At 32.7% G+C, this 14,016-nt stretch overlaps 1 protein-coding gene and 2 long non-coding RNA genes across 7 annotated transcripts; 2 read left to right on the top strand and 1 right to left on the bottom strand.

Annotated features, from left to right (window-relative positions):
• The first annotated feature begins 4,324 nt into the window (after positions 1-4,324).
• On the top strand, positions 4,325-4,954 carry LOC130499904 (uncharacterized). The gene is made up of 3 exons (XR_008938757.1): positions 4,325-4,368; positions 4,457-4,528; positions 4,617-4,954. It is a non-coding gene; the product is annotated as an uncharacterized LOC130499904 (long non-coding RNA).
• Positions 4,955-6,234: 1,280 nt separating this feature from the next.
• On the top strand, positions 6,235-11,967 carry LOC108826428 (uncharacterized). Its single transcript, XR_001945445.2, has 7 exons — positions 6,235-6,361; positions 6,521-6,580; positions 6,984-7,091; positions 9,270-9,349; positions 9,552-9,690; positions 9,790-10,303; positions 10,373-11,967. It is a non-coding gene; the product is annotated as an uncharacterized LOC108826428 (long non-coding RNA).
• Positions 11,966-13,737, bottom strand: LOC108824646 (F-box/FBD/LRR-repeat protein At4g26340-like). Of its 5 annotated transcripts, none has more exons than XM_056994248.1 (4): positions 13,622-13,737; positions 12,660-13,544; positions 12,443-12,565; positions 11,966-12,344 (listed from the first exon to the last, which is right to left on the bottom strand). In XM_056994248.1, exons 2-4 carry the CDS (start codon positions 13,437-13,439, stop codon positions 12,078-12,080), a joined length of 1,170 nt encoding a protein of 389 aa, XP_056850228.1. In that variant the 5' UTR covers positions 13,440-13,544; positions 13,622-13,737; the 3' UTR covers positions 11,966-12,077. The 5 variants fall into 5 exon arrangements, with proteins under 5 accessions (XP_056850228.1, XP_056850229.1, XP_056850231.1 ...); XM_056994249.1 differs by having other exon boundaries at positions 12,660-13,530; positions 13,622-13,723; XM_056994251.1 differs by having other exon boundaries at positions 12,660-13,493; positions 13,622-13,718.
• Between the last annotated feature and the right edge of the window lie 279 nt (positions 13,738-14,016).

Genomic DNA, 14,016 nt, shown 5'->3' with positions numbered 1-14,016 from the left:
AAGACTGAAATCTTTGACCTCGAAAACCCGAAACGCAAATCGATCAGAACCAAACCCGTATGGATGTCTGAAAACCCATCCTTAGTCATTAATATATATCGTATAATTTCATCATATATTTAATCGTATTTTATATGTAATATCATATAAGTAATCATATAATTAATAGTATTTAATACGTATCATCAGATAAATAATTACATATATTATATTTTAAAAACTTAATATGAAATATAAAAACCATAATTTGAGTTGGTATTTCAAATTGGGCTTTATATTGTATTTTTCTTATATATAAGACAACATTCTTTTATAATGGACTTAATAACTTAAGCCCATTACTTTTTCTGTTTAATACTACTATCTTTGTTTCCAAACAAAATTTTTTTTTTAAAAAAGACTACAATCCATGTTTCCAAACACACCAAATTTTTTTAATACTCTTATTCAAGTATCCAAACACACCGAAATTGTACTTCAGCTTTAATAAGATAGACTAGCTTTTGATCCGCGTGTCCGCGCGGTTATATATTTTTTTACAGAATTTATAGTTTATATATATATATATATATATATATTCATATTACATATTTGCATTGTTTTGAAAACTGTACCGAACCGGCCCGTCGAACCGGTCAGACCGTGACTCGCTCCTCAAACCGATTTTGAGTTATGTTAAAAACCGGATTTAAGTTAAATCGACAAATCTGTGCGTCCGTTCTAATGTTTGTTTATTATTCAGACCATATTTTTTAATTGTATTGTGATATTTTTATTGGATGTGTATTGCATCAGTTAGATAGTAATATTGTTTTTATAAAAAATCTAACTATGTATTAATATAAAGTGTAAATATAATATGTTTTAAAAGAGACTGTATCAACTTAAAATTGTATATATTTTATATATCAATTAGATATATTTTTTTTTTTGGATGTGTGTTGCATCAGTTAAATATTTTTTTTATTGGATGTGTATTGCTTCAAGTAGATAAGAAAAAAGTAAGCCCAAAAACAGAACCAATGCATTTCTTAAACCGTATGATTTAAATATAATCAATATATGCATATGGACTAAGAGGTTTGTAAAATTATAAAATACATGTTCGATAGTGTCATCTTTCAAGTAATATTTAAACTATACAGTTTTTTAAATTATTTTAAATTATATGATATAATAGACTTGTATTTCAAATTAATTATACTTGATTATAGGGAAAGAAATTAAAAATGTTAGTTTAGGAGTAGATCACGTTTTATTACAACAAACTCCTAAGATTTGATTGATAGATCATATATATGGAAATCTTTTAAAAAATCAGTTATAATAAATGTTCAATAACCATTAATCATTAAAACTAATTATTTATTATTTATTTTAATTGCAGTGGCATGAGATGGTAAATTTTGTGGAAAAATCAGGGCTAAATACTATTTGTACTTCAGCCTTTAAAGTTTAGATATCCATAGATTAATTAAAAAGATAAAAATGTATATACAGATACTGCATCTGAAAATTATTTGGTTTTACTATTAACTTTTGTCTTTTACATCCAGATATCACAACTAACTGCTAATTTCTGTTTTGATTTAATCTGGATATAACATATTGAGAAAAAATGAAACGTACGATCTTAATTTTAAAAGTAATCAAACAACAATCACATTTAAGTATATATATATATATATTAAGATTTACATAAATATCACATTTAAATGTATATATGTATAATATATTAATATTTTTGATCTTAACAAAAACACAATTTTCTAATTTTAATAAAATATTTTTTTTTGTTTAGGCGAAAAAAAGAGAATCTGTGCAATAGGTAGGGCTGGACAACCGGGGTACCATTCGGGTGCCGGTTCTATTTTAATCGGTTTTGGGTTTTCTTGGTTACCGAAAACCAGTCCCATTCGGATAATTTAAAACTTCAGTTCGGGATCGGTTCGGGTGCTCTTCGGTTCGGGTCGGGATTGGTAAATTATTTTGGTATTGGTATAACCCGAAATACTATCGAGTTTAGGTTTCAAACGGACTTTCGGTTCTTGAGTATATCGTTTATACTAAATGTAATCAATACAAATCTAAAAGTTGTAACTTGCAATACAAGTAAATAAGTATAAATAAGTAAAAGCATCAATTTTGTCACTGACCAAAGAAAACAACTATAAAACGACGCAAATTTAAAAGAAAGCCAAACATCTTTATTGATATAAATAAAACAAAACAAATGAGAGAATTCAAAAAAAAGCTAAAGCCAAAACCAAAACCAAATGGAAAACATATTATTCAATGAAATCAAAAATCAAAAACTTAAATAAAACTTCAAGTTTCAACTGCAAGCACCAACTTCAACCTTCAACTACAAATTTTTCAAACTTCAATCTTCAAGACATAAGTAAAATCAGTTTTTTTTTTTATTTTAAAATATTTTATTTGTATAAATTTTGTAACTAAAACATATGTAAGATTGATTCAAAAATAAAAAAAGGAACATCAATCTTGATCATTCAAAATTAAACGAAAAAGGTAAATATATCTATCGATAGAAATAAAACCAAATAAATGTAAACATAAAACGAAATCGATTTCTCATGAAATGGGAAGCATTGTTCAATGAACACAAAACCAAAATATAAAAACTTCAAACTTCAACCGCAATCTTCAACCATAAACTTTCATGTTATAAAACCATCAACTTTTATGTAATAGATAATAATTTAGATATTTCATATATCTAAATGTATTTTGGATACATATCAGGAATTGAAATCATGTTTGGTACAAGATTTTTTGAGGGTTTTGAATGTTTCGGGTTCTATCGGATATCCATTTAAATTCGGGTTCGGTTCGGATAATACCCATAACCCAAAATACCATAAAACAAGATCCATTCGGTATTTATGTCGGGTTCGGATCGGTTCGGATTCGTTTTTATCGGATCGGTTTCGGTTCGGATTTTCGGGTTCGGTTATTTTGCCCAGCCCTAGCAATAGGTTCCAACAAACGGTACCATTGGCCAAATCATATAATATGTTTCAACTTTAAGATTGCTAAATACTTTAAACAACAATCACATTTAAGTGTATATATATTAAGATTTACATAAATATCACATTTAAATGTATATATGTATAATATATTAATATTTGTGATCTTAACAAAAACACAATTTTCTAATTTTAATAAAATATTTTTTTTTGTTTAGGCGAAAAAAAAGAGAATCTGTGCAATAGGTTCCAACCAACGGTACCATTGGCCAAATCATATAATATGTTTCAACTTTAAGATTGCTAAATACTTAAGTTGGAATCTATGTCTGATTTGGTCATGGGCCTCATGGCGAACATCCACACTATTTTTGATCAACCTTAGAATTTGATGAAATCTTTTGCCCAATATGATATCGTTATCTGTGTTGTGCCACTTATCAGGTAAAAAAAACATCATCAAGTCCAATCATGTCATAAGCTTTTCTTTGTCTCACTACATCATCCGAATTATTTGCTTTGATTGACAGGGTTTATGTCCTCCTGGCTTTTTCTTTCTTCAGGCATCCTAACGTGGTATAAAACACTTCTGAAATTACTCAAACACTGTCCTAATATTGAGTTCTCAAGCTCAAAAGGGTCTGTTCTGTTAGCAGTTTGCTCTCAACTTTTTTTTTAACAGTCTAATATAAACATCAATAAATTCAAATATTTCACAGTAAATTAGCCAAGTGTCAGCAAAGCTGTTAGTTAGTTAGTTAAGTATGAATAGATTTACCTAAAATTATAATTTAACCTTTTAGCACTCTTTTGTGCAAGTTTTATAAAAATCTTAATAGCTATGATAGATTATAGTAAATTTTAATATTTCTAGTCTGTATGTGAAAAATCTCTGTTTATATAATAAGAATTTTAACAAATAAAAATCTCAACTTTTGGTGTATTACCATTTAGCAAGAAGGAGGACAAAAGGCAATTAAAGTCGATACCTGTAACCCAAGAAAGCGTCTTCGTCAGAATGAGCAGTTTTTTTTTGTAAAAAGGGCATTCAATAAAAAGACAGTACAAGATGTGATTTGTTAGATCACATAGTTTGGGAAAGTTAGATACATAAAGTAAGCATCGAAAGGGCTAGCTATAGAAACCCAATGAGTTAGAACCACTCTTCAGTTTAACCAATGAGTTAGAATGAGCAGTTTTTCAATGGTCAAATAGAAGCTTAGAAGTGTTCCATTTAGATTACTAAAGACAAGAATAAAAGACGTATTGAGATCCTAAGCAAAAAATTACTAAACATTGGAATTGACTTTGAGGCACTTGAATAGATACATAGTCAAGCCTCGACCACATTGGATCACCACAGTTGGGCGGGAAGGTTAGTTTTGTATTGTGTTTTCTCTCATTTCCTTCCCGTCTATTGGATCAGATTCAATAAAATAAGATTTGTGATCTTGTTTTTGTAGAGAATAGAGTCAGTGTTGAAGAGGTTTGGAAGCAACATTATATTCTCCAATGTAATGCAGGATCCCTCGAGGGTAAGTAGTAAGTACTTCATGATGTTAATTAAAGTTGTGTTGAATTTGGATCTTAGCATATTGATATTTTTTTGTCATATATTTTCAGGGTACTGAAGAACATTTCAAGCAGCAGTATCGCGCTTGTGACCAAGAAAGATAACATTCTTCTGTCAAATAGTGGTGTTGAGAAAAAAATTGAAACTCAACATTGTTTTGCATGAAACAGGTGCGCACCATGCGGATCTCAAGGCAGCTACGAAAGGCGACCCGGAGTGGCTGAAAGAGCAGAGGAGTCACCATTATAGAGAAGTGGATCAGTGAGTAGTACAGAGATTTGAAAGAAGAAGACTAAGTTGAAGAAGACCAATAGAAAACCAAAAGTTCATTGCACAAGATTAGCAAACAAAGACTTTATGTATGTTTATCATGTAGTTTGAGATTCAGTTTCAGAGTAATAAATCAAAACTTGAGATTCAGTTTCAGAGTAAGAAATCAAAACTTGATATTTATGAAACTAAAACAATTGTAAAGTTTTGAGTGAAAAATATGAAAACTAAAAGAATAGCAAGAAAAAATTCATTACTGGAAGTCTGGAACGACACAGAAATACAAGACCGGTTTGGTAGATATACAAACGACACCGTATAAGGCTTTAATTGGTAGAACATTAGCATTAGCATTATATTCTACATCATCCAATCAACATTGGTTAGAAAAGCATTTAGAAAAGCATTTACTAAATGCTAATGCTCTCCAAATGCTCTCATATGAAGCTTTTGGAAGAGCATTTGCATTTACAATTTATAAATTTAAGAAATAAATATAATTAGTTCATTTATTTGATTTAATAATATCATAAAATTATTTTTGTATCCAAAAAATGAAATTTTGATTTCTAAAATAATTTACAATATAATTTTTTAAAAAATAGTATTTCACATTTAAAATCTAATTTAATTATATAAATATATATATTTTAAATGCGAAATATTATTTTTAAAATATATATTTTAATTGTAAAATTTATTTTTAAAATAATTTTTGAAAATAGTAAATAAAATAAATTAATTATATCTCTTTTGTATATTAATATATTAAATAAAAATTTATATATATAATGATAATTTGTTTATTTTGTTTAATAATATTCAGTTTATTTTATATCCAAAAAAATATTTCTTTATTTTCTTTAATATTCAAAATTATTTTATATCCAAAAATAAATTTATATATTTAAAATTTTATATTTTTAAATAATAATATTTCATGTTTAAAATTTAGTTTAATTTATGTTATTAATTAAGATTCATTATTTTTAATAACAAATATATTATTAATATATATATATATATGTATATATATTATAATTTTAATATATATAATTTTAAAATAAATATATTATATACTAACTTTTATATAAAAAAAATTATATACTGCTACTGCTTTACCAATCATTTTATTAAAAGTTTTAATATGAGCATACAGCTTCTGCAGCATACTGCTTTTACAGCATACTGCTACTGCTTCTTCATCAGCTGTACCAATCGAGGCCTAAGTAGTAGATTATCGTTAAAAATATTCAAGGCCGGTTTGGTTTAAGTGAAAAAATATAACCGTTAGGAAACACAGGACCGGTTCAATTTCGAAATAATCGAAGCAGTTTTTAAATATAACCGTTAGAAAACGCGTCTTCAGTAAACACATAAATGATCTACTCCGTTAATTAAATATAGACGTTAAGAATCGTGTGCGTGCGTGTCAACATTGTTCACAGTTTCTTTCTCTTTCTGGAAGGATTCTCTCGATCGATTCTTCGAAAACTGGAAAAAATCCGATTGCAATCTTAGATTAGTAAGTGTTTCGCTCTCTGTAAAGCGTGAATTTGTTTTTTCTAAGTTTCAAATACTCCTTGATCGCGAATTTGTTTCTGGTTCTCCAAATATTCTGAAATTGTTCAATCTTTTTCTTCTTGGAAGAGATGTTGCTTATATTTTTGGTTTTATTTTGAAGGTTGATTCCGGCTAAAACCCGATTTGATTGTTTGGGCTTCTCTCACTCGTCACCGTTGAGGTACGTCCCTGTATATGTTAATTAGGGTTTGTGTTAACCCCTCATCTGTTTCGCTATTTCGTTTTCGCGTTTTCAATTTACCAATTTGTTCAGAGTATATTTTTTTTTTGTTTAGGGTTCTTTTTCCCGTTTTCGTTTCGAAACTTTAGTCATCTTTGCACTCGTCGTTGCTACATTCTCTCAGATTTGCGATTAGTTTAGAAACTTATCCATACACTGTTTCTCTTGTCTGTAAAATGATCCGTGTATCTTTCACTACATGCATATATTTTTGTGTGTTACATCATAGATCTCAGGAATCCCAAATGGTTGCAAGTGTACAATCAGTCAAATTCATGCTCTTGTATAAGTCTCACACAAGTCAGCTAGGTTTAGTGTCTGAAGACGGTTTTTGTTTTAACAGATGATAGTATCGTCTGGAGGAGGAAACCCACCGGCCTTTTTTCTTTCTGCCAGAGTTGCTTCTTTACATACCTTGAAGCTTACTCTGCATGAAACCATCTTCACCAAGGTAATTTCTCTTCTATGAACTAAAAATGCAAGTTTTTTTTTCTTAAATTATGTCTTTTGAGGATGGAATTCAAACGAAGACAAAGTCAAACCCATCAGATCAGTTCTAATCCATGTTATAGCATTTTGAAATCCAAAAAAAAAGATCATTGGCAAGCACTAATCTTAATAGTGTTCTGTCAGATTTTTATTTGGGTAACATTGGTCCCGTAAGAATTTTTTTCGTTGGTAGCGCATGTCTAAAGAGGTATGCTATGGGGATGGAAAATAAGACTCGGAATCTATTGGTTGGTAGTGCATGCTTAATAGTCTTAAGACAAAGACTATATGTGGAGGGGATGAGAAAACAATGACCCACGGCTTAGAAAAAGTCATTACATGAAACAACAACCTATGGCTCAAATAAAACTCGTTGGACTGGAAAAACGACCTACATGTCTCTGTACCACAAGGCTTATAGAACTATGTCTTTGCCTCTAAACCCCAAGGCTTAAAAGTAGACAAAGCCTGAGTTGGATGGGTTGGTAGTGGCATGGCTTAAAAGTCTTAAGATAAAGACTCTATGGGGATGAGGAAAAAAAAAAGACCCACGACTTAGATAAAGTCTTTAGATGAAAAACGACTACCGTTGGCTTAAATAAGACTCGTTGGATGGGAAAGAAACGACCAACATGTCTTAAGACAAAGACTCTGAACCACAAGGCTTAAAGAACTACTTCTTTACTTTTAAACCACAAGGCTTGAAAGTATAGAAACTATGAGTTGGATGGGTAGTGCATGGCTTAAACTTCTTAAGACAAAGACTATATGGAGATGAGAAACAAATGACCCACATCTTAGAAAAAGTCATTAGATTATGAAACAACTACTAATGGCTTACACCAAACTCGTTGGATTGGAAAAAACGACCAACATGTCTTAAAAGAAAGAGTCTGAACCACAAGTCTTAAAGAACTATGTCTTTGACTCTAAGCCACAAGGCTTGAAAGTCTAAAGACTATAAGTTGGATGGGTTGGTAGTGCATGACTTAAAAGTCTTAAGACAAAGACTCTATGGGGATGAGAAAAAAATGACCCACGGCTTAGGAAAAGTCATTAGATGATGACCATTGGCTTAAATAAGACTCATTGGATTGGATATAACGACCAAAATATCTTAAAACAAAGAGTCTGAACCACAAGGCTTAAAGAACTCTGTCTTTGACTCTAAACCCACAAGGCTTGAAAGTATAAAGACTATGAGTTGGATGGCTTGGTAGTTCATGATTAAAAAGTCTTAAGACAAAGACTCTATGGGGATGAGAAAAAAAAGACCCACGGCTTAGAAAAAGTCTTTAGATGAAAATCGACTAATGGCTTAAATAAGACGTTGGATTGGAAAAAACAACCAACATGTCTTAAGACAAAGAGTCTGAACATGTCTTAAGACAAAGTGTCTGAACCACAAGGCTTTAAGAACTATGTCTTTGTCTCTAAACCACAAAGGCTTAAAAGTAAAAAAGGCTTTAAGAACTATGTCTTTGTCTCTAAACCACAAAGGCTTAAAAGTAAAAAAAGACCATGAATTGGATGGGGTTGGTTAACGATTTGTTGGATGGAAAGAAAAACGACCAGCAGCTGAAATAAGCTTAGGACAAAGACAAAAGTCTTTTACACAAAGACAATGGTTTGGCTTACGTTTTGTTGGATGGGAAAAATAAACGACCAACCGCTTAAGACAAAGAATGAAAAAGCTCTTAAGACAGAGACGATGTCCGAAATCAGTCTTAAGACATAGGCTAATATGAAAACAATTCACGGATTTGGAAAGTCACACAGCGACAAAGACTACCAACGGCTTAAAGATATCTTCAGAAAAAGATACTTAGCAAGGATCAAGAGATTCTTAAATAAGGCTTGTTGGATGGGGGAAAATGCAACCAACGGCTTTGCGATGTCTTAAGACAGTCTTCGAGAAGTCCTTAGATGGATAAAAATTACTAACGGCTTAAATTATACTTGTTGGATCGGACAAACAACGACCAACAGCTTAAAAGATGTCAAAGGATCTGAACTGAGAATGATCTTCATGATAACCACAAAGATGTCTAAAGATAAATACTCTTAAAGATGTTTTAAGATTTTCATACTCTGAACTTTGAACTGAGAACTATGATTCTGATTTTTTTTTGTTTTTCAGGTATGTGCTTCAGAAGGTGTTCAAAACCAAATTGTTAAATATTTTGAAGATATTTCAAGTGTAGCGGACTTTTGCGATAGGTATGCGCTTTTCAAACTTGCTTGTAATTAGTTTCTGAAATTCACAAGTATGAGAATTGAGAAACATATGTGAAATCAAGATTAATTTCATTTCCACTAGACACGTGCTTGAATAAGCATCCAAAATCTTAACATATTATTGTGTTAGCCTTTATACTTATGTGAGAGCTTGAAGTATATATGCCAATATTGACTTTCTCAGGTATGTGCTTTTCTTATGGATGCACAATTCTTTGGTGAAGTATTATGGATTTATCACCCTCTTTGGATTTGAATCAATGTTTCAGAGTAACCACATCTCTGTTTCGTGAAGAAAACACTGGTCACTTGAAATTCTGCAGGTTAGTGGTTTCCTTTCATGTCTTTGTTAGTCTGTTTTGATTCTCCAAGTTCCAAGTGTTATTTTGGTGTTGGCTTACTCATTTATATTTATCTTGTAGGCCTATTTTCTTCTGCATCAACCGATTTCAAATCCTAATATGGTGTATCTCAAACCTCCATACATGGGTTCTGCGCAATCACTTAAAAATACAAAACATACATACAAAATAAATACATACATGCATTCATATGTGTACTTTCATACTGTATACATGCATAATTGCTTGGATAATCATTGTTTATTTGCTTTCTTGATTTTTTGTTTGATTCTTCTGCTAACTTACTTGCTTCTTTGTTCACCCTTTCATTCATACTTCTTCCCTTGCTTGTTTTCTTGATGTCCTCTTGTCCAAAGAAGAGGTAACCTTCTGACAATGAAACACCGTAGCCTCTTGCGTGCAGACTCTGAGTAATGTTGATCATCATACTCAAGTTTTGGCAACCACATCCAGAGATGCTCCCATCGTTTTGATAAAATGCTAGTGGACACAGCTTCTTTTGTTGGAAGAAATGTCAACACCTTCACTAGCAGTTTATCAGGCAACCTACTAATCTTGTCCATATCTCTCAGAGGTAAACAACAAATATGTTTTTCTTTTAAATTTCTCACTCCAGAAGTAATAAAATGACAAACAAAAGCAGAGCAACAGAAAAAGGGAGAAACTCAACAAAACGCTGGAAATGCTTGAATTAGCAAAAGGTGTGAGATGAGTCTTTTCAATTATGCTTTCATCACATATATACATACAGCTACATAACTGTAAAGAATCTAAATGATGACTCTTCAAGAGATTACTAACGTCGTTCAATAGTTATCAACTTAATATTTTGGTCAAATTGTTTGTATTTTCAGTTTGATTGAATTCTTATAATGGTCTTCCTTACCTTTTGTAACATCAAATGAATGTAGAACTAGGTTCATCCACTCAAGATTTACTAGACATTAAGTTAACTTGGTCATTTTTGTAGCTAACCGTTGTATTCAGATATTTTAGGACGCGAGAATCCAGATTGAAAATTACTAAACAAAGTGTGATGATAACGAGAACCCAGAATCTATTTATCTCCCTATGTATCCTCTCCACTCCAGAGTTTCAAGACTTGAAATCATACATTCTGGAACACAACTCGGCTGGTCCCAACGACCCAGTGGACGGGTCCACGAGTAAGAATGTTTCTAAGGCCAGAGTGAAGAAGAAGAAAACATGATATCAATCGAATCAGTGAGAACCAAAACTAAAAGAACATATAATTAGACCAAAGTGGGGGGGGGGGGCATCTGCATTACATCGAAAAGCTTGAGAACTCGTAGGTTATGGGAACATTCGAGCATGTATTCAAGTAACTTCAACCACCCACTTGTAGATGTGCATAACTCCAAGTTTACAAGTTGACAGAAGTCACAGAACATACTAGGATCCATATCCTTAAAGGAGAGAAAAGCTTTAATTAAGGTTCTGATGGTTTAAACAAACGATAAATTGAACCATTTGAGTGATGTATTACATCTGATCTCAGTGTATATAACCATTTGAGTGATGTATTACATCTGATCTCAGTGAATATAATGAAAGACGCTTGACCGGGCTGGTTAGATACCTGAGGAAAACTTTGGTAGATACTTCATTAGCGCATTTATATTTGCCTCCACCACTTGAGGCAAGTCCTTAATGATAAATCGTTACCCTGATCATCAAATATTAAGTACTTCAAAGAAGGAGCATTAATCATAGCCTTTGGAATTAGACTTCTCGTGTGGAAAATATCTTAAGCCATTGTCCTTTTGAGTTACTGTTTTAATGAACAATCTCTCCAATGAAAGTACCACCGCAATATCAAAGATTTGACATAGCATTGCTTGTTCTTTGTCTCACCATTGGATCAACAAGAAAAAGGACGGTTCGATAAAAGCCTAAAAGTGTTCATAATTTGACTTCCTCAGGAAGGACAATGTGAAGAGTCTAAGTGAAGGGAGAAAGGCAGTCAAAGGAATGTTCATATCGATCCAACCTTTGAGTTTCAAGATCACAACCTTTAATAACAATTTTACCAAATAAAAATCTTAACTCTTGGTGTGTTGTTGCCATTTAGCAAGAATGAAAACAGAAAGCAATTAATGCTGATACTTGTAACCCAAGAAAGCGTCTTCTTCAGAACGAGCAGTTTTTTTCACTGGTCAAATACAGAAAAAAATAGCTTATAAGTCATCCATTTAGAATAAGTATAGACGAGAAAAAAAAACAACTTGTTGAGATCTTAGGCAAAACATTAGAAACAGGAAGACTAAATTTCTGACTTTCTGCGCAAGGAATTGATAACCACTGGATTTCTGTTACTCACAACTTCATTAATTCATTACTCCAACCACAAGCCGGCAAGTTGTAGAACCTCTTGGCATAGAAAGTAAGTAACCCGTCGTCTTCTCGAACAAGTCAGATGATTCAGTTGTGATTTTTGCCGTTTTCAAACATAGTGCATGCTTCAGGAAATAACTCACCACCACCATTTCGGCGCAGCTCCCGTTGTATCCTCTCCACTCCAGAGTTTGAAGACTCGAAAGCAAACATGGAGGAACAGAACTAGGCTGCTTCCACAAATCCAAGGTTTTGAATTTCTAAGACCAGAGTAAAAAAATAGTGTCAGTGTATGCATTATATCATAAGATAGTCAAGTTTCTAAAGAAAAAATAAAACATATTGAAAACAAATTTACACTGTTAATCCTGAGAACCGATAAGTTTATAGAACGTTTGAGCATATGTATAAGCAATTCTTCATACACGCCTCCGCACATACTCAGCTCCAACTGTACCATCCGACGGTAGATGCTTGTATCCTAGAATATAATTTAAAAAATAAAAATAAAAAACGAGATTTCTCATTTAATGTACGTGATGTTCCCAACACTAATTTAGAACGGAAAAGCTTACCTCGACGTTCGATGGACATCTGATACTAACCCTTACACAGAATGTGGACGCCGAATCTTCGATGTTTAAGTACTTCAAAGAAGGAGTGCTTATCTCTAAACTCGGAATATAATGATCCAGAAAAATAGGCAAGGGTTCGTAGCCACTATCTGTTACGATGGTCAATCTCTGTAGTGAAGGCATTACGATATGCAAATTGGACATAACATGATGGTCCAGTCTAAGGTCGGATAATAGAGGGCAACTGGAAAAAATAATACGAATGGATTCGTCGTTGAGCAGGAACAAGGAATTAATTAAGTGCAGAGTTTTGAGGGATGGGAGAGAGACCGTCGAAGGAAGTTGCACGTCGATCATGCATCTGAGTTTCAAGACAACAAGTTTTTCGCAGGTAAACAAGACAGAAGGCAAACGGAATGATACATGAGGACCATTACGATCATAAACCTCGAGCTCTCGTAGGTTGCATAGAACATCGGTTCTAATCCACGGTGTAATATCTATGCCCAATGAACGTCGCCTAAAGTCCATGTACAGGGTTTCAAGAGCACGAGGCTGATGTAAAAGCATAGACTTTTTTAAAAATTGTCGGAATCGTCTAGTCTTAACAGGGTCATACTGACCCTCGAGCTCGCACGAGTCGTACGTGAGTCTAGACACCTTTGTCCAGAGACATCTCCAACTTTTTGAGACAAGACTCGTCGCCACAATATATTTTGTTGGAACGAATGACAATATCCTCAGGAGTAAATCTTCAGGCAACTCACTGATATTCCCCATTGTTATTAAAACAAACCTTCTCTGAAGTGGCTTCTTCGTCCTTCAATTCTTCTTCTTGATAAAAAGACACGTAGGGAGAAAAGACTAGTCTCTACAAAGAGAACCCTAGTCAAATCATGGTTTTATTTACAAATACGATCGAACACATAAATTCATCATAGATTAGAAGAGCAAAATCTAACCTTTTGGGAGTTATGTGTCGTAATCAAGTTTAAGTAATCCACACTGATCCCAGAGGCCAGGCCACACGATCAATGTTGGAAACCCTAATCCAGAGACGAGATGTTGAGGAGAGTTACACTCCCTTGTAGACAAGACCCAATAAATATTGATTTTCGGACCAAACTAGAAAAATGAGATACCTTGGCCCATGACATCTCAGTCCGAGCCATTTCGGCCCAAACCGAATAAAGTCACGACCGAGATACGCTATAGGGAAACGAGTATAAAGAGAGGATGAAGAGAGAAGAGAGCGGCATCCGAAATCAAGCACACAACACTGACGGCTAGATCAGTGTTTATTCATATCGGTCATTGTTTCCGACCAAAACATTTACCTTTTCTTCCCGTTTTTACA

The sequence above is a fragment of the Raphanus sativus genome, chromosome 9 (genome assembly GCF_000801105.2).
Source record: "Raphanus sativus cultivar WK10039 chromosome 9, ASM80110v3, whole genome shotgun sequence".
Classification (NCBI taxonomy): Eukaryota; Viridiplantae; Streptophyta; class Magnoliopsida; order Brassicales; family Brassicaceae; genus Raphanus; species Raphanus sativus.
The sequence above is the reverse complement of the archived record's forward strand: the minus strand, read 5'-3'. Positions and strand labels throughout refer to the sequence as shown.